Here is a 20,630-nt window from a genome sequence, read left to right on the forward strand (position 1 = left end):
ATATTACGATTTCCAACGATATGCGGAACCCCAAACGAGTTAGCCAGATCAAATAAATTAATTAATTTATACAAATTATTTATTGAAATTTAACTCCATAAAAAAATAATATATATATATATTTTAATTTAACCGTTTCAGTCTGCCATCTGCTACGACTTCTTTCGAGCTCGGGAAAACGGATAAATTAACCGTCAAAAATATCAATTAATCTTTAAATATTTGATTAACTGTTTATATATGGATATTATTCGCGACTATTATAAGATTTAATACGCAACAAATCAGTTTTTATTTGGATAATATTCGGATATGGATATAAAAGAAATTAACGGAAAATGTTTTATCCAAACGCCGAGCCCTAGACTTCTTTTATTTAAAAATACCCCTCTAATCCCTTTTAAAAAGATCTCTTGTCAAATGCTTATCGGTCTCTCCAATTTCGATTACGAAATCGACATATCGTCTATTTCTGAGTATATAAGACAAGTGGTTTGAACCGGCGCGAGTCAAGTTATAACACAATCAAGAGAGTTCTGGCGAAAAGCGGAAGATTGGGAGACGGGCCAAAAACGGCTCGAAGCCACTATTAGGCGCCATCTAGTTTGTCGCCCTGCCAAAAATCACTGGCTCCACTCTCTAAGACGACCCGGGGAGAGCAGACATCCGCCGAAAATGCCGAATAATTATAATAACAATCATCGGCAGACAAATTATATCGACCGAATCGACTCGCTATATCGAGATCAGTATAACGCGCCAGATATTCCCAGTTGACATGGAAGGGGATTTATAGCTGCCATTTCCGGTTCCTGGCCTGGATTTCAGCCGTATATAGATTATCCCAATGTACCGTTACCAGTTACAAAACGAGGGGTATTGAACCACGGGGCTATTTTCTCTACACGGTCGTCTTGACACTTTCGGCTTCTAGTAGGCGAATTAAAACTCGGAACCACTCCTGCGTAGAGTTTTCAAGTTCCCTCCCCACTGGTTAAAGGCGTTTTCCACCGAGTTATTCAATTTATCCTTCCTTCAAAATTTGTAGAGGTTAACGGTAATAGTTAGTGTAGGGAGCTGTTAGCTCGCGTGGCATGAAGGGCTTGCCACCACCATCCTACGCGTTGTAACCCGGCCACCTGAATTAATGGCTTTAAAAGTCTCTAGGTGACTTGGGCCTAAGGTCGAGGGGTCGGACACTTGCCATTATTTTGTACGGGATTTCGGGATTTCGTAGAGATTTTGGCGATTTTATCATGACCTTTTGAAGTGATTTTGGGATTTCAATGTTAATTTACCATAGAGAGAGTTGAAAGATTTTGCGATTTTAGACAAAGTGTACGGGATTTTGGTAAATGTCCGACCCCTCGCCTAAGGTGGTATTAGTCTAGCTGATTATTATTATTATTACATTCCGTTTTCAGTGCGGGAAATCTTTAAGAGCAGCCACTAACAAGGAGACATCCCGAGGTGTTTCTCCCAGATTTTTTCAAACCCGGGGGTTAAGTGGACCTTCGTGTACCTTGAAAGATCTTAAAGGGAAGAGTTTCAAGGGCCTTTCGTTTTGCCATGGCAACCAAAACCTTTTTTCACAACTCAAGTTTAAACTTAATCCGCGTAAAATAGCATGGCAAAATCACAGATTGTACATTTAAAAAAAATCATATAATTAAACTTTTGGCAAAACAATTGGGTAAAATCGATAAATATGGGTAGAATCGATTTACCCATGCTATCTTACGTAGAGAAAGTTTAAACTTGAGTTGTGAAAAACATTTTTGGTTGCCATGGCAAAACGAATGGCCCTTGAAACTCTTCCCTTTAAGAGCTTTCAAGGTACATGAAGGTCTACTTAACCTTTGCAGGGCTTGCCACCACCCTCCTACGCATTGTAACCCGGCCACCCGAATAAATGGCTATAAAAGTCGCTTGATGACTTAGGCCTAAGGTGGTGCCTTGGGTATTAGCCTACCTGATTATTATTATAAGATTTTTTTAATGGTGTTATCATTCTAGTTTTACCCGCTAAACCCGAAGTTTTATCCGATTAAAACCATATTGGCTTTATCTGTTTTGGAAAAAGCCCATTTTTTGCTAACGTTAGAGTAACGTGTTATTCATTTTCTTTTATGGAATCATCGACTCTTTTTAAAAATTGTTTCACCTCCGCTAATGGAAAATGTTTTAGCGGATAAATCGCCTTTGAAAAAAAAATGAAAATAAACCCTTCAATAAATCATCATTAAGGAAACGCCAAGAAGTAATATATCCGAGAGGCAGGACTTGCGATTTACTATTTATTTAGTGCTTGTTTAAATAACGGAAACTTTTCACCTGTACGCTATGCAACAAGTGTTTAATTTTGATCAGGTAGCTTTTTTGACATAATAAGGCTTAGCAGAAACACGACGGTCTATTTGCGAGTGAAAAGTGTCCTTTATCTTAACAAGCACTGTATAAAAATTAACTTAAAGGTCCTAGCTCTCAGAAATATTACTTCTTGGCGATTTCCTTGAAGATGTTTTATTTAAGCGCCTATTGCAACAAATTTAAAATTAAATCCCATCGTTTATTATTTATATACCATAAAAATATTTAATCAATATTTCATACGATATGATAAGAGTTTCGAGATTATCGATACACATTGTAGCTATTACCAAAATAAAATAGATCTATTTCGGTCTCGCTTTCCGCGGAACGTCATTCCACGATTAAGGTCGTTCTTCTCTCTTTTCAATTTCCGATGAACACATTCCGACCTCCGTTGCCTCGGAGAGCGTCAAAGCTCCGCCAAACACACAATGGAAATCACTTCCATTTCCAACTTCACTCCGACTCATTTGCAGCCGCATTCCAGGCCCCAAATATGACGCTTAGGGCCGATTAGAAACACGATTATTTAGAGCAACACGAATGGACAGAATACCGGAATTTCTTCCAACCATCATCACTAACGTCAGAGAGAAGTACATAATACATCTCTCGCGATAGAAGTATTCATTTCGGCCATAAAAACATACAAGACTGACAACGTAAACATTACATGGCATTGTGATATCTGCTTTTCTATGAAAAATATTTTTTAAACGTAACTTTGTGTTGCATTTTAGCCGCGTTCACACTAGACTCTTTGGAAACGTTTGAAAACGGTTTCGAAAGAGGGAATTGTAAATTTTGGTGTCGAATGTATTTATCCGTATGCTTATTAATACATTTGACACCGAAAATGTTTAGTTTGATCTTTTCAAAACTTTTTAAAATGTTTCCAAAGTGTCTAGTATGAACGCGGCTATTGTGAACGCATTATTTTGGTTTTTTTACAAAAAGCCTGGGAAGGTACACGTTTCGAAAAATAACATTAGCAGTATAGGGAGCGGGGTACTTCACTCGTAAGATATATGCTATATACTTCTGTTAAAGGTAATTTCGATTTAAAAGTACTTATTAAGATAAACATCATTAAACTAGTAAAAAACCACTATTGTACAATAAAAGTTTATTAAAAACTGCTACAACCGTTTCGACGCCAATACTAGCGTCGTCGTCAGGTAAATTTGCCGTCGAAACGGCCGTAGCAGTTTTTAATAAACTTTTATTGTACAATAGTGGTTTTTTACTAGTTTAATGTATTTTATTATGTACAAGGTTGTCCTTCGACATGTTTAGTTTTAAGACAAACATCTTAAAATTTTCTTAAAATTGTACAATCTAAAAATTATTACCCACGCGTGTTTGGGTCTTGCAAGCTTATTTACCGGTTTATAAGTTTTAAAACTAAAAGGCATTAACAGCTGTATTAAAACAAAGCCACCACGTAACTTTATTCAAAGGCCTTACGAGGTGCAACATGAACGAAAATTTCTACAAGAGTTCAAATCTTGACGGATTTGAAATATGATCAAAGGTTTTAAGATTTTAGAATAGAGATGTGCAAAAAAATTGCTGGCACCAAGTAATCAAATCAAATACCCAATTCCATTCGTTAAATATTTGTTTTAGCTGATTTAATAGTAAAATATTCCACATTTTCAAACTTTAATTTGTCTAATTTGGCCTACTGCTCGCGCCTGTAGAAGTGTTCCACCCGCAACACTCCGGTGTCCAGGGAGGGGTTAAATTACAGGGTTTGGAGACAAGTAGCTCGATCGAGAAAAAAACAATTATTGTAACTATAGTAAGTCGGAAAATTTTCGGTATTTTTCCGAAAAAAAATATTCCACGATTAGTTTATTATTGTTTGCAAATTAAAATTTCGCGGCATTTTCGCCTCATTTTGTCAAAACCAAAGGTAAAACTAAACCTCTAAATAAGTCTAGAATAAAAACCCTTAAAAAGTAATTGATGTTTAAATTTTTTATTTTTCCGATTTGCGGAAAAGTATCGGAAAAATAAAAAAATTAAACATCAATTACTTTTTAAGGGTTTTTATTCTAGACTAATTTTTCCGGAAAATTAACAACTCTAATTGTAACAGATATTAAAATTGAACCCTTTTAACCTAAATTGTTAGAAATAATTAATTTCGAGAAAGGAGCTCAAAATATATCGTTTCGACGATCTAGACAAAATTCGGACAAAAGGGTAGACGCGCTTTAAAATCATTAACAAGGAAACTGTTTGGCAACGGATGAAAGTGCTCCCGCCATTCGCTAATGACGTCCGCGCGCTTGTTTGAAAATCCCCGAAACACTATTTTGAGAATGACCAAACAAAACATATCCGTGTTAACGCCATTTACATTGGCAAAACGAATGTCTCGCGCTGTTGCGAGAAGCGAAACAAATGAGGTTTTATTCGAACGAAGATACGTAGAGGAAGTTGCTTCCAGGAAGACAATTTTTTATCTACGTTTTACGCGCCTCAATTAACACTACGAAGTTTAAAACCGCTCCCTTCGGTCCACCTTTAACGACGCTACCAAGTAACTAATCTTCGATCTCAACATTGGGTAAGATAGGCGCTGCCAAGAAAGTTGTCTAAGGTAGATCTTTTATAACGCTCTTAGACCGACTTTAAAGTCAGTTTTAGTTTTACCACAAAGACGGGCGTACAAACTTCGCTTCTTAGAATCTCATTATAAAGTCCTTCGATTTTTTTAAAATTCCGTTTAATTCAGGTGCATCCCGCTAGGGGGAGTTTATCTACGTTTGGGGAAATTAGTAAGAAAATTAGCTTCGTTTTGGCAGGCGATCAAAAAGCACTGACCAAAAAGCCAAGATTGCCAATGGCAGCTCCTCATAGTTAAACCAAACTCCGCTGTCATAACATTGTATCGAGAGCTTTATACAACATTCAACGCGTTGTATTTTGCCACGTTTTAAGAATTTTCTACGTATTTTTGAACGCTTAAGAAAAACCAGTTGTTTCCATGGTTACAAGCGGTTTAGCTATTAAATTTATTCGCGTTTAACTCGCGCGGTGGAAATTTTAATATTTATAAAGAGTGACTTTTTGGTGAAATCGTGTTTCAAAATGAAGCAAACTTTCTTCGATTTGTTTTCGTTGGCGTTCGGTGTGCAGATAGTTAAAGTTACCACGACTCTAAGTAAGTTTTTTGAGAGCTTCTAAATGTGTGATATTTAATTAAGTTAAATCCCAATTATGGCGAACCATCAATTTCAATTTAATTACTAATTTACTTTATCATAAAATAATAGCAATAATTTAATAATAATAATGATAATATTAAATGTAAAAAGGTCTAAAATTTAAATTAACTTTAGAAAATAAATCAAATGTTTTTATAATTTCTAATTTCGTCTGATTTGTGTAAGTCTCGGTATCAAGTAATATTAATAATAATAATAATAATATTATATTTATAATATTATCAGAAATTTCATTCTTAATAATATAGTTTAAATTTAAAAGTTAAATCAAAAATATCACAAACCATTTAATTGCCAAATTATTGTTAAAAAATAATAACAATAAAATAAACAATAATTATACTAATATTAAATGTAAAAAGGATCTAAGAATTTAATTTAAACTGAAGAAAAAATGGCAACGTTCTTGTAATTTCTAATTTGGTCTGATTCGTGTATTTCTCAGGATCAAGCAATAGCAATAGTTGCAGTCAGCAGATACTAGTCAGAAGCGGCGGGGAGAAGGCGAGTGGCAACATGTTGCAACAACCCAACAAGTTGCAATCGTCCAAGTCAAGCAGTCGGCTGGTGAGCGTGCCCAAGAGACTCTGGAAAGCTCGAGCCAAGTCGCAGTCGCGCATCTCGTCTTCGTCTTCGGGCGGAGGACACGTCGGACTGTGGATCCCTGAGGTACTCGCTTTTCAATTTCTCCCTCTCCTTCTCGCGGCAGTTATTCCAAAAAGAAGACGACACCAAAATAAAAAGGTGTCGAGATTTTCCGTTCCGCGGCGCGTGCCATTCCGAGAGTGTTAAGCGAATGATTTATTAATTGAACCGAAGAGTTTCACAATCTTGGCACATTAAAGCTCACTTTAGAATATGACGGTTTTACTCTCGCAAATCATCTTGGAATGTGGATGTCACAAATACAATTTTAGATTAATAAATTAAACGTTAAATTTAAATAAATTTACGAAATGTGACAAACATTTTTAATCCAAATTAAAGAAATATTACCAAGATTTCTTTAATCGAAATTAATGTTCCCAAGATTTCTTTAATCCAAATTAATGTTAACAAAATTTCTTTAATCCAAATTAATGTTCCCAAGATTTCTTTAATCCAAATTAATGTTCCCAGGATTTATTTAATCCAAATTAATGTTCCCAAGATTTCTTTAATCCAAATTAATGTTCCCAAGATTTCTTTAATCCAAATTAATGTTCCCAAGATTTCTTTAATCCAAATTAATGTTCCCAAGATTTCTTTAATCCAAATTAATGTTCCCAAGATTTCTTTAATCCAAATTAATGTTCCCAAGATTTCTTTAATCCAAATTAATGTTCCCAAGATTTCTTTAATCCAAATTAATGTTCCCAGGATTTCTTTAATCCAAATTAATGTTAACAAAATTTCTTTAATCCAAATTAATGTTCCCAAGATTTCTTTAATCCAAATTAATGTTCCCAAGATTTCTTTAATCCAAATTAATGTTCCCAAGATTTCTTTAATCCAAATTAATGTTCCCAAGATTTCTTTTATCCAAATTAATGTTCCCAAAATTTCTTTAATCCAAATTAATGTTCGCGATCGATCCGTCATTGAAGTTAAAGAAATGTGATTAAGATTTCTCTAATTTAGCTTAAAGATTTTTTACCGAAATTAAATTACATAACGCCAAAAGTGACATAGCTACCAAAAGTGTGACAATCCCTGTACTTTCGTATACTAAAGGTTGAATGAATGCTCGACTAGAGATCGACCACGTAAAAGCCTATTTATTGTCGCCTTTCTGAATCTTTTTTTAGTCTATGATATTATATCGTAGGTAGATGGCGATAGCATCTCCACAGAACGACGAAATGTCACACCAACTTTGACCCGAGCTACTTAGTTAATCCGTTCCTCACTACGAGGCGTTATTTGTTGGTTTTAACTTCCTTCCCTCCCCAAGGCCTACTTTCCCTTCTCCCCTCCCAACTTGTATTTCGCTCGGAATATTCATTATGAAAAAGTAGCACTGGTCAAAGCTAGTGTATTTTTTGATTTTTCGTCGTTCTGTGGAGATGCTATCGCCATCTACCTACGATATAATACGATAGACTAAAAAATTAGATAGAAAGGCGGCAATAAATAGTCTTGGTCGGGAGTAGTGGCTCACTCCTGTAATCCCAGGCGTCCGGGAGGTAGAGTTTGTGGATGGCCGTGTGAGGACGACCACTAATCCCCCAACGGGTGGTTGTCATACTTCCGCCACGGGTGTCCCAACCCTATCCCCAATTATCCCCCCGTTGGCGTGGCCGTAACACATATCTCGCACCTGATTAATCAAGTGGACGAGCGGACTGTATTGTCCCACCCGTCACAATGGCTCATAACGAGCAAAAAAAAAAATTGTCTTTTATTTGGTCGATCTCGAGGCGTTCGTTAAACCTTTAGTATACGAAAGTACAGGGATTGTCAAACTTTTGGTAATTATGTCACTTTTGCTTTTGGTAATTATGTCACTTTGATAACGCTTATTGAAGTAAAAATTCCAGATTATAATGAACATAAAATAGCGGGTTATTTCATATACGGTAACGATATGAACCACGATAAACTACTACTAGTGGGTGCTCAACTACGATATTAAATCCCTTGAAACCGCGACTGTTTTAAAAAATTCCAATAAAATGTTAAGGCTGAATAGCTTCGGTAGAAACTATTGTAGCAGCGAAATTAAAAATACCGAAAACGCCAAGAACGCGACTGGTCAAGGTCGTTTGTGAAGGAAGTAGAGTAGAATTTGAACACGGTAAAACAAGCGCGTAGAATCTCGTGTAAATCAAACGGGTGGGACATTTCACAAACAAAGTGATGTTTTAAAATAGCCCGATCAGTCGGGAGCCATACGCTCTACGCGTTATTTATAGCGTCACGGCAAACATATATTACTACTCAGGATCAAAGAAGTGACACGACTCCCCGGCGTTTACCGCGAACAAACACCGTTTTCCCCTTCATATTCCTCATTACCGGATAAGAAGCGTTAGTCGACGTCGTAGTTGAAGGCGGGGACGGGGTGAAATCATCGGGGATTGGGTTGTCGTCTCGGGGACCAATAAAAGTCCGGACGTGTCTTCCGAATGAGTGACGGGTCAATACCTCGGCAAAAGAAACGGCTCTATTTTTGAGAAAAATATTTCAACGGGAGAAGCGGCTCGGTTATTTTGGGAATGGAACTTAAAATTCCGATCCAAGATTAGATGATCGTATTAAAGAGGTTAAGCGGCTTTTTAACGGGAACTTGGAGACTCATTTGACAAAGCTGCCAAACTACGACGACGAAACGCCAGCGAAACATCGTGGAAGCCTAGAAATTTCCCGTTCCTAACGTCGGATGAGACACCAAACAAAGCGAAGATTGACGTGCAATGAAATATTTTTTAAAATTAAAAAGCGCTGTCGATAAGACTTAATCTTCGAGGGGCAGCCAAATTCCACAGTTATTATTATTTCTATCAAACTGTTTGTCAAACAGTTGCAAGGCCTAAAAAGGGCTTACAAGTTGGATCTGAAAAAACGTTTTCTAAATCCGTGTTTTCTACGAGGGGCTGATTACTTTCCGTAATCGGTGTACAAGGCTTCAGATTTAAAAAAGGCTGTTCTCAGTTTCATCTGCCTGTTGTCGGTGTACAGACTAACCGGAAGTGATTAGCCCCTCGATTTTCTGCGAGTCGTTATTATTTAGGCGCGTCAAAATTTCACTAAAATCACACTCTCATTTGAAATCAGTTTTAATGACGCCCAATTTTGTGAATTGTATCTGACATTCAAACCGATTCTGCACACTTTTAAACTAACATTGAATATCACAGAAAATAAGACCATTTTGCAGTTCGTTTATTTGCGTAAAAAAACAATCTATTTTAACGAAACAAACGTTTTCGAAGATTCCTCAAAATTACGTTTTTATTCTAGTACCTAGTGGCGTAAAAATATTTTTTTTTCGTAATATTAGTCTAATTTGAAAATTAATTTTCCCCGTACCTTTTAATATTCTCCGAAAATTTTAAAACTCGGTTTCGATGATCGGCTAAAATTTCGTATTGACTTTGAACTAACACCTAGCGACAAAAAAAATATTATTTCCAACATTTAGTGTTTTTTCTTGTAAAATTGATCAAATTTGAAAATTTATCCCTGAATTTTTTGAAACTCTTAAAACATTTTAAGAGACCCAAGAAGCACACACTATAGAGTGGTGTCATTTCTTGCGATCACTGTGACCTCCAGAAATGATTATCACATTTTGGTTGCCATAGGAAAACTAAAGCCCATTGCAACTTTTCACTTTGGGAATTTTCATACTACCATAAGGTCTACCTAGAGTTCTTAAATTACCGTAATTTAGGAAATCAGTAAATTACCATAATTTTATTTTTTTGTTTTAAAAATATTTTTTAACGATTAAAACCAAGAATACAAAGAAAAAACGCTTTTATTGGGTATTATACATTTTATAAATTACCACAATAGGTTATAAATGCCCAAAAATGTTCAATTATCTTTATTTTGAGATGCATTATCAGTATCATCATATTCCTATTTGTACTCACTATCGTTTTCATCCTCATTAGATTCATCGATAGTTAATTGAACCGGTATAAACAGGGCTAGAAATAAGTATTCTTCCTATTAAACGTATCAAAATATTCTAACACGGCCTTCGACTCCTTGGAAATTCGCTACCAAAACGAATCTAGGTGGCGCAGCGGTGCCTAGCTCTTCGAGTTAGTGCGTTACGCGGTTTATGATCTAGTGTTTGCTGGAGTGTAATTACATTATTAAACGATGCAAAAATACTAGTGTTGTAAGTCGGAAAATTTTCCGTATTTTTCCGAAAAATATTAAAAACGTTTTCATTCCATGATTTGTCTAATATATTGTTTGCAAATTTAAATAAAGCGGCATTTTCACCTCATTTTTTCTAATCTAAAAGTAAAACTAAACCTATAGACTAGTTTAAACTGGTTGAAATGTAACACTATTTATGTTTTGTAGTATGTTGACTGATATTAGTCATTTTAAATCGATAAAAAGTTTAAAACATTAAAAACCCTTGAAAAGAAATTTATGTTTAAATTTTTTATTTTTCCGATTTGCGGAAATTTTTCTGGAAATTTTTCCGCATTTTATTTTTCCGGAAAATTAACAACCCTAAAAAATACACTAAAACGCGAATAACGTTAGGTTTTGAGTTTTGTAATCTTGTGCGACGTATTTTAGGTACATTTTAGCCAGAAAGATCAAAGAAAATTGAGAAACAGTGAAACACGAATACGATGGTAAATTACCATGGTAATTACCCTGGTAATTACCAGGGTAATTACCATTTTCGTAATTTACCTGAGAGAATTGTAAATTACTGTTACCAGGGTAATTTACCGCGTAAATTACCAGGGTAAATTACCGATTCGTATCTCTAGGTCTACCTAACCGCCGAGTTTCAACAAAATCGGTGATAACCACCTCGGGTAGTCTCCTTGTAAGTTAACAACACTCGAAGACAGTAATGGCGGCCACTATTAAAGTCACAGCTATGGCGTCACACGAGGCATTAGGTGGCGCCGCAAATACTCGCGGAAGACCTTCCAATCGGTAAGACCATAAATGGAAGGCCATAGCGTGGCAAATACGCTCAGCATTAGCGACGATGCTACGGTGCAATAACGGAAGGTTAACGACCCTGTTTAAAATATAAATAAAATGGCGCGAAGGCAAATCGGCCATTCTTCAAGACGGAATGCGCGCTGTTCCACATTAAGTACGAGTTCCGTGGAAACAAACGGAGGCGTCATAGGCGTCATCTCCCATCCGCGATCTGGGGCAGGGTGCGTCACCAGGGAAACACCAGGAAGTGACACGAGGGGAAACCCTATAGCGCGATCCTCTCTCGACTGACAAAGTCAGGGGTCACGAACGGAGCGCGGCCCGGGGAAAAGAAATGACGCTTCCAAATGAATTACAACGCCAGGTCGAGACAAAGAACCCCATTTCACGGCTAAAAATAAGCGACGCGAAGGTTTTATTGGCAAAGTGAATGACGAACATTTTTTCAGAAACTTACAGCTACGATTAGCCTGAAACGTAAAACCACACTACCCTTCGTACGTTAAACGCGTGTATCTGCAAAGAGTTTTCTCGGGGATGGCGCTCTGGGCCAAAAAGTTTCTATATCAACTGCTTGGACTAGCGTATTTATTCGAAAACGCAGGGCGATGGACAATAATTCGAAATTTTCGTTGAACGGCAATGGTTATTGGTCCCAAGAAGCAGTTTGACACGGTAGCTGCACTAAAGCCAGATTCACACTTACCCATAAAATCACTTCGTTTTAGATAACTAGTTTTCAAAACCAACGTAAGAAATCGCTTCGTGTTGGTTCGGGAAGCAACTCGTCCAAGTCGGTTCGCTTAGAATCGCTTTCAAAACGACCAGGCGGGCAAATAATATTGCTCGTATTTTCCAAAATAATCGGAATAAAATTCTAAATAATCTCAAATAATATTACTGTATGTATAGTAAACATGATTAACTATTTGTTTTGGGATACATTTTAGTATTTTCCAAATTCTGGGCATAATTTAAAATGACGTTAAGCCTTGGCTATAAGCGAACCGGGGTGAAGCGATTTCGCACGTGTGAACCCAAGAATTATCGTCGGCGGTCGAAACTGGCATTCAAACCGACCTAAACTGGGTTTTAAGCTCTAGTGTGACCCTGGCTTACCCTGAAACAGGTTTAAGCCTAGCGATCTGGCAGTGGCGTAAAAAGGGCCCCTGCAGATCATATTTGATGAAATGGAGCAGAATTTACTAGGAACACCAAGAATGTATTGAAGTTACTAAGAATATTGGAGTACAGGATTCTGATTCCCATCCTCGCAGCCTTTGTAGCTTAAATTCGTCCGCTTTCCCATTCAAGTTTGGTATATGGTATAACCTTGAATGCGCCTTAAATGCAGACGAACTTTCTCCACAAAAGCTGTGAGGATGGTACCAGGGGTTAATGCTATGCTGAAATATTCTTAGTAGCTTCAATACATTCTTGGGAACACCAAGAAAAATTTGAAAAATAGCAAAAACTATAAGGATAACTCGCGTATCTTTAAAGGGGGTATGAATTTCCATAATTATTCTGGATCAACGAATTTCACATTTCTTCCATCAGGTTTAGCATAAGTTACGGTTGATTGGTGCTAAATACGTTAAAAGCAATTCTCAGGGCGTGTTAGCAGACGATTTTTCAATTTAGTTCATACTCTCTTTAAGTCAAAAATTCGTTTTGTGTCGATAATAGGTTACGAATTAAAAATAACTTCATTGACTAGCCACCCTACAGATGACATTTATTTTGTTCCGTATCTCTGTAAATTAATTTCCTGATCTGTCCGATTTCAGGGGAATTGTCGTTGGAAATCAACGTACAGTCAAAGGGTGACGTTAGAGCCCGTCAATTTGCTGCAACTGTCGGAAATCGAGAGGGCAGCCTACCAACAAGTAGCTTTAGCCAAGTTGAAAACGTTGGGTTTCAACTGCGACATTCCCAAAGGTAAAACAAACGAAAAAAAAACTTACGAAAGTGTCACGTGAAAACTAATATAAATTTTGTGATGAGCGCAGAAGTATCCAGTGTTGAGAAACCCAAACGGAGACCGGCCCTTCTGCGAAGGAAAGCGGCCACTACTAGCATTTTCGAGGGCAAAGGCCAGAAGGAGAAAGGTACGAACCCTGCTTTCAGTAGACCAGTGTGAGAAATAAGGCACTATCACAGGCCAATCACCAGTTTAAAAATTAAATGCTTGGGGTGTTAGTGGGCCTGTTGACCACTTAATTAATTCCAAGTTTTTTCCCTTCATAATTTTAGTTCATTAAAAAAATACTATATTAATCCCTAAAATTGTTTGGTCTTTGCTTCTATGCTGTGTGCTTAGCCTTGTGTCAATTGTGTGTATGGGTCTACTCTGCACTCTACACACAGTATAGAAGAAGCGAATTTAGCAGTTAGCAAAAAGAAATATAAACAGTCTCTCTCTCAGTAGGATGTTCGGGTCGGGTCTATAGCACATATTGTCAAGAATATATTATTTGCAGGGCCGTGCTTAGGGGGTGGTTAGCCGGGCCGTCACCCAGGGCCGCTACACTCACAATTGTCAGTTTCGCCCATGCATTTCGCCCGGGGCCGCGAGACCTCTAAGCACGGCCCTGGTTAAAAATGGTAAGTGACCAGTGGCCAGTTTTTTAATTAAACTACCTAGGCTCTACTGGCCACAGGTCCAGTTTTAAAAAAATCCTTATTTATCACCCTGCAGTAGACCGATTCAATAACAGTCCTTTAAATGAAAGATCATCCATAACCGATTATAGAGTTTGTGCTGCTGTGATTCACATATAAATGGTTTGTCTATGGCTGAGAATTTTCTACGCATAGATCTGGCAGCATTTTTCAACAGGGGGGCAAGACCGTCAGAGAAGGGTTTATTTAAGCGCCTATTGCTTACGGGGAAACAAAGCCCTTTGAGATTAGATTTTAATCATTTTATTTAATAGTTGGCGCCAATGAGGAAAAGAAATGATTACTGAATTATTACAAAATGTACTTGCAACCCTATTTTAAGCGATTTTAAACTACACGTTACCTAAAAAATATAAACAAAAAATCAAATCGAAAGAAATCAACTTTATGGAAGACCCCTTCAATTTTTCAAATTACCCTGTACAGTGGCGCCAAACATTTCTAAAGCCAAAGCTGCAAACGTTGGTGTTCGACACCAAATACCTGAGGTTATATTCCCTTTAATAAACAAGGGAATTTATATTTTTCGTGGATTTTACAAAATTTTAAATTTTACGTCCGGAGCTGCTGCTATCTCTTAACACTTGGGGTATTTAAAAATCTACCTCTAATGGCGTTTCTCCTGTAAAAGGATCTTCTCCCTTGTCAAATACGAATTCAAACACGTTCTTAACTTAACCACCACTTTACGTTGTCATTATGGCAGAATCAACGGAAGCCAGCCGAGTTTTTGGAATTCCGCTGAGCAAGTGTATCCAGAATGACCGAGTGTCCAGGCAGCGATCCGGGAGTTTCCTGCCGCCGTTCCAAGACCAATCGAGGCTGCACACGGAAGCGTTGGTCGCGGGCAGAAGAAGCGAGAGTCTAAACGACGCCATGGATGGAACGGAATTCAAAAACAAAGTGCGTCATACCAAAGATAATCTAGATTCTAGAACTCCCAACCCTAGATTCGAATTCCAAGAGCTTTTCTATTGACGGTTTTGTAACGAAGCGATTACCCACTTCCGGCATGTCACCTCCGAAAAATCAGTTGCTGTAGTTGGTTATCATGGTTACTAAGTAGCTAATATTTTCGGAGTTCCGGCAAGAAGTCGGTAAACGCTATACACTCTTTTTCGCGCCTTTATTTGACCCCTCTTACTTGCCTCCCGCTCGACGGCCATTGCCTCTGCCCTCAGCGGGGAGTCTAGCATCCGCTCTTTGGGTATCCATAATGGAGGATGGGGCTGAAAGGGGGAAAACCCAACATGGACGCGCCCAGGAAAATACCGCGAAAAAGAGTGAATTGACTACGTGCGAGGCTGTTATTTCGAATCTATAGGGTACGTGGTGACAGGTCTATATTATCTTTGGTCATACGAAGTGTCAATCTTTCGAACCCTAATAACCATTACAAATGTCCAATCCGTTGTTAGGAGTCGGGTTCGTCGGAGTCGCTGCCCAGTTTACGGCCTCATTCGGACGGAGGCTTGATGGAGAATTTAAGCACGGGAGACGACAGGCCGCTGTTCAGGTCCTTACTGTACGGCAGTGGTCCCCAAGTTCCTCACGTCATCAAGTCTTGCTTAAGGCATCTTGAAAATTATGGTAGGCGCCAGCGTCATTTTAAGCGTCAAAGATTCGGGTCACTAAAAATTGGCTTCCGCGTTCATTTTCGAATAGGTCTCAATACTTTGGGGCTGTTCAGAGTCAGTAGCTCCAAAAAGAGGGTACGACAGGTAAGAACGAGGTTTCATATATTATCTTTCATATTTTACGATCCGTTTTTTAAGTGCCTTAAATCGGTTCTTCTTCGTACTAGTAGGCTTATGGTAGTAACTACTATAAGCCTTTAATTAAAATTCTATAAGTGTGCCAGTTAGTCGTGATAAATACCGACAGCTCCGTGTGGAGTGACTTAGCATTGACGTCATACCAAAAGAAGAGAAGCGCGTTTACCAAGAAAAATACGCATTTAAAAAAAGAATTATCACGCGTCGGTCCAATTCCTCGGAACGGCTGCCTATGGCGACAAAGATCACGTTTTAATCTTAATAACTTGCTGTGAAGTCCAACAAAAACGTGTGTCCATTCTATAAAGATTTGTTGAGGTTAAGGGGGAAGAATACAGTAAAAGCCTCTTTTTCGTTCAAGCTGAGCGTTTCTGTTTTAACAATTACATAATTGGATTATATTTTTCTTATTAGGCTGAACCTTCCTCTAGTGCTTAAAATAATTTTGATAATTATAATATTAATAGTTAACGAGATATAAGGTCCTAACTAAAGGGTAGTTTGGGCGCTTGCCCAACTTGTTTAGCTGCCGGGTCCGAATTAAAACGTAAAAATTGTCAAAATTATTTTAATCACTAAACAAGAGGCTGTTTTACACGTAAATATTAATTTTTTTAAGTTAAAATACAAAATTAAAAGATTTCAGCTTGAAATAGCGCGAAAGTAGACAATGGCCACTGTAGTCTTCCCCCTTAACGGTAATAGTAAGAGTAGGGAGCTATTGGCTCGCGTGGCATGAAGGGCTTTAAAATACCGTTCTGAGCATTGTAACCCGGCCACCTGAATTAATGGCATTCAATGTCGCTAGATGACTTCGGTCTAGGGTGGTGCCTTTGATTTTAGCATAAGTGTATAATATTGTTACATTAGTGTGACACTTCCTATTCTTCACATGCAAAAGTTTTACTTAGAGCTATTCACAAGATAAACTGCATTACGGGCATCGTCGCTGTTTTTGCATCCACTTGCTCACGCGGCACACGTAGCCTTTGACAGCGCCTCGCTAGGGGGAGATTCTCTTCTTGTGATGACGTCACTCCGTAACTAGCTCTCAGTAAAATATTACACAAAGTGACAAACTTATGAAACAATATTATAGACTTATGGTATTGGCTTAGCTGATTATTATGATTAGATTATTATGACTTTCGGTAAAAAATAAACCGACACACTTATGTTAATAATAATTATAAACTTATGTTTTGTAATAATCATTTTACAAGGAATACTCTTAAAAATATTTCCTTTTAACGCTTATCTCAGTCAATAGACACCGCGTCAAAACGCGCGTGTCTGCTTCGAGAAGACGCCATCTTGTCTAGTAAAAGCGTCAAATATTTTGGGCGGATGAAACTAAAAGGGGGGAAGCGCGTGGAGGGAGGGCAACCTTTGCTGAGACTTCGTAAAAAGACGCTAAATTTGAAAGAAGGTAAAAGACTGGCTGCGAAAGTGAGTGTTTATTTTGAAACGCGTCCCAGATAACGGTTCCCGCGCGTCAGCGGAAAAGACAAGGCCCAGAGATGGCGTGGTTTGCGTCACGAACACGATACTGACGCGGCGTCCTGGTAGGGGGCGCGGACGTTTTTTACGAGGCACTTTCGTCATAATAATAGCTCGAATAATGGGATCTTTCAGATTCAAAACGAGAAAAGTTGTAATTACAATGATGAATGCGGTGCTAACCGTTTCTAGGAAGTGAGCATTACCCTCCACTAGCCGCGGCTCGTTGCCAAAGTTATGAAATTTAATACGATTGACGCGGCAGGGGTGACTATAGGGCTAAATACAGATCGTTCCTAAGGAATAGCGGTTTTTGCGGAACGATTTCATCCTCCTCGAAGGACTCATACATACCCGATCACTAAGAGAGAGGATCTTTTCTTTTCTTTATAAACTATCAAACGAAAGCAATTCCCTACGAACAATGAAACAGAAAAGGTTCTTATCTGATTCTTTCAAACAATGCAACGTAAAAGGTTCTCAGTTAACTGTCCCTTTCAAACAGTGCAATCTCAAATATTCTTAGCTAGCTGTCCCTTTCAAACAGTGCAACGTAAAAGGTTCTCAGCTAACTGTCCCTTTCAAACAGTGCAATTTAAAAGGTTCTTAGCTAACTGTCCCTTTCACACAGTGCACTGTCAAAGGTTCTCAGCTAACTGTCCCTTTCACACAGTGTACTGTCAAAGGTTCTTAGCTAACTGTCCCTTTCAAACAGTGCACTGTCAAAGGTTCTTAGCTAACTGTCCCTTTCAAACAATGCAACGTAAAAGGTTCTCAGCTAACTGTCCCTTTCACACAGTGCACTGTCAAAGGTTCTCAGCTAACTGTCCCTTTCAAACAATGCAACGTAAAAGGTTCTCAGCTAACTGTCCCTTTCAAACAGTGCAATGTCAAAGGTTCTTAGCTAACTGTCCCTTTCAAACAGTGCACTGTCAAAGGTTCTTAGCTAACTGTCCCTTTCAAACAGTGCACTGTAACGGGTTCTTAGCTAACTATCTCTTTCAAAGGTATTTAACTGCCCCGCTCAACCAACTGTCCCTTTCAAACGATGGAAAAAAGTTCTTACCTAATCTGAAAGTGACATAAAACCTGTCCAAAATTATACAATTTTAATCTATAAATGTTTCTTAAATTGTAAAATATTATTCAGTTTTAAATGGTCTGTTTGTTTTTGGAAAGTTATAAGCAACTATTGTTCATGCCAAAATTAGTTGCTACACCTTAAAAATACACAAAATGTATAAATTCAGCTATTTTAGTTACCCCAAATCAAAAGAAATCAAATTTCCCCCCTAATATTAGACACGAAAGTCATGACCTCATTTTTTAATTGAATTAAAATATTAAATAAATGCAAATCTAGGTTACCCATTAGCTAACTCCGCGAAAGAAAAATGATGGCAGTAAAATGTTTTAAAAACAATTGAGTTTCAAAGTTAATTGGAATGAGGCCAAGAAACCGCTACAAGCTCACTGCGGGCGAAATACCTGCTGTAGAAACTATATTTAGTTCCAAAGTTTAACTCGTTAAAAAAATATACCACCCATAGCTACTAGGGGGGAAATAGGCGATATTTTAGCCCTTTAACCGCGAAATTTTAACTAACTCCGAAAAGAAGCCGCAGTTTGAACGGATGACTGAGTGTCTTACATAAATCATGGATTTCGAAGAACCGAAAACACTCCAGCGATTTTTTGAAAATGAATTCTATAATAATACCACGTTATTGCCTAATTAAATATCATAAAATTTCAGCGGTGATGCGGTGTATGCTTCTCAGATTTCATGGGGGCTTTTATGCCTGCCCTTGGACAAATAAACTAAATCATAAACAACCACCCTATTTTTAAAATTTCATCTCACACCAGCACTCGTACCGAGATAATCGCGAAATTAATTCACCAAAATATAAAGCGTGTGCGTAAAAACGTTAGTTAAAGAAGACAGTGTTCAATATTTCGGTCAAAATCTTTCCAATATCAGACACCGTGGCGCTATAGGCCCTGAAGTAAATAAAACATCTTCAAGGAAATCGCCAAGAAGTAATATTTCCGAAAGCCAGGACCTACAAGTTACTGTTTATTTGACGCTTGTTGAAATAATGGAAACTTTTCACCTGTAAACAGTATGTCGTGTTTCTGCTAAGCTTTAATACGTCAAAAAAAGGTACCTGGTTCTAAGGAAACACTTGTTGTATACCGTACAGGTGAAAAGTTTTCATTATTTCAACAAGCACCACCTGGCTCTCGGATATATTACTTATTGGCAATGTTTTATAGAAGGGCCTATTGCTAAAGAACCAAGCGCGCATTCTAAATCAGTATTTTGTCAGTGATAATTATATCAGAAATACACGAATTTTTGTTCAAATGCAATAATGCTAAGCTAAATATGATATTACGTCCCCAATTTATGACACGAGATAAAAGAAATTTCGTAAATATTTTCAGTTGCGAGAGGACTTCGATAGCGGGCAAGACGTGGAACTGGGCTCTGACTTGCAGCCTCATGACGTGGCCCAACTTTTAAAGGAATATTTCCGAGATCTTCCGGAACCACTTCTGACACGAGATCTGTACGCGCCGTTGCTCAACACCCTCAGTGAGTTTGTAGCCAAATACTGAACATCCGTTTTACTCTCTGACGCAAAAATAAAAATAAAAATATTAACCGATGACATTTTTCTTTCCTCGCAGGATTTCGTGCGGCTCAGCAACTGGAAACGCAGAGGTTACTAGTTTCGCTGTTGCCCGTCTTCAACCGGGACACCCTTTGGGCTCTCGCCAACTTTTTGGGCAAAGTGGTCGAGAATGCCGTCGACCGAAAAAGTCCCGATGGGGAAATGGTTAGTACTTGGATCATCAGTCTATTCCACAAGTGTGTCAGTTAGTCAGAATAATGACTAAGTGTGGATGGAAGTAGAACCTTAGGTCATATTCAAAAAGATGTGCCTCTAGCGGCAAAACTAAAACCAATTGTCAGTTAGTCGAAATAATGATTAGATAGCTACGTTGAGGGAATTAATCAGCTAATACCCAAAACAGCTACCGACTTTAATTGCCTTTAATATGCGCTTCAATAAATCATCGTCCAGGAAATTGCCAACAAGTATTATTTTCGAGAGCCAGGACCTGCAAGTCACTGTTTATATAGTGCTTGTTTAAATAATGGAAACTTTTCACTTGTAAATAAAACGTCGTCAAAAAAGCTACCTGGTTAAAAGGAAAAACTTGTTGCATACCGTATAAGGGAAAATTTTACATTATTTCAACAAGTACTATATAAACAGTAGCTTGCCGGTCCTGGCTCTCGGATATATTACTTCTTGGCGATTTCCTTGAAGATGTTTTATTGAAGGGACTATTAAGGCGAACAGGTTATACTGCGTAGGAGGGTGGTGGCAAGCCCTTCAAGCCACGCGAG

General features: G+C 38.0%; 1 protein-coding gene across 2 annotated transcripts in view; it reads left to right on the forward strand.

Annotated features, from left to right (window-relative positions):
• The window catches only part of LOC149943672 (rho GTPase-activating protein 6-like), a 62,452-nt gene that overhangs the window by 39,275 nt on the left and 2,547 nt on the right, over positions 1 to 20,630 (forward strand). Inside the window, exons 1-9 of one of the 2 annotated variants that reach the window (XM_090174316.1) lie at positions 5,426 to 5,548; positions 6,058 to 6,281; positions 13,037 to 13,187; positions 13,259 to 13,357; positions 14,638 to 14,834; positions 15,350 to 15,521; positions 15,597 to 15,652; positions 19,658 to 19,808; positions 19,904 to 20,052. In XM_090174316.1, coding sequence (XP_090030442.1) covers positions 5,476 to 5,548; positions 6,058 to 6,281; positions 13,037 to 13,187; positions 13,259 to 13,357; positions 14,638 to 14,834; positions 15,350 to 15,521; positions 15,597 to 15,652; positions 19,658 to 19,808; positions 19,904 to 20,052 — 1,272 coding nt within the window. In that variant the 5' untranslated portion in view covers positions 5,426 to 5,475. Of the gene's footprint in view, positions 1 to 5,425; positions 5,549 to 6,057; positions 6,282 to 13,036; positions 13,188 to 13,258; positions 13,358 to 14,637; positions 14,835 to 15,349; positions 15,522 to 15,596; positions 15,653 to 19,657; positions 19,809 to 19,903; positions 20,053 to 20,630 lie in introns of those variants that run through there. The other variant, XM_090174317.1, reaches the window with a different exon arrangement.

The sequence above is a fragment of the Leiobunum rupestre genome, chromosome 5 (assembly GCF_980474605.1).
Source record: "Leiobunum rupestre chromosome 5, qqLeiRupe1.1.hap1, whole genome shotgun sequence".
In the NCBI taxonomy this organism is placed as follows: Eukaryota; Metazoa; Arthropoda; class Arachnida; order Opiliones; family Sclerosomatidae; genus Leiobunum; species Leiobunum rupestre.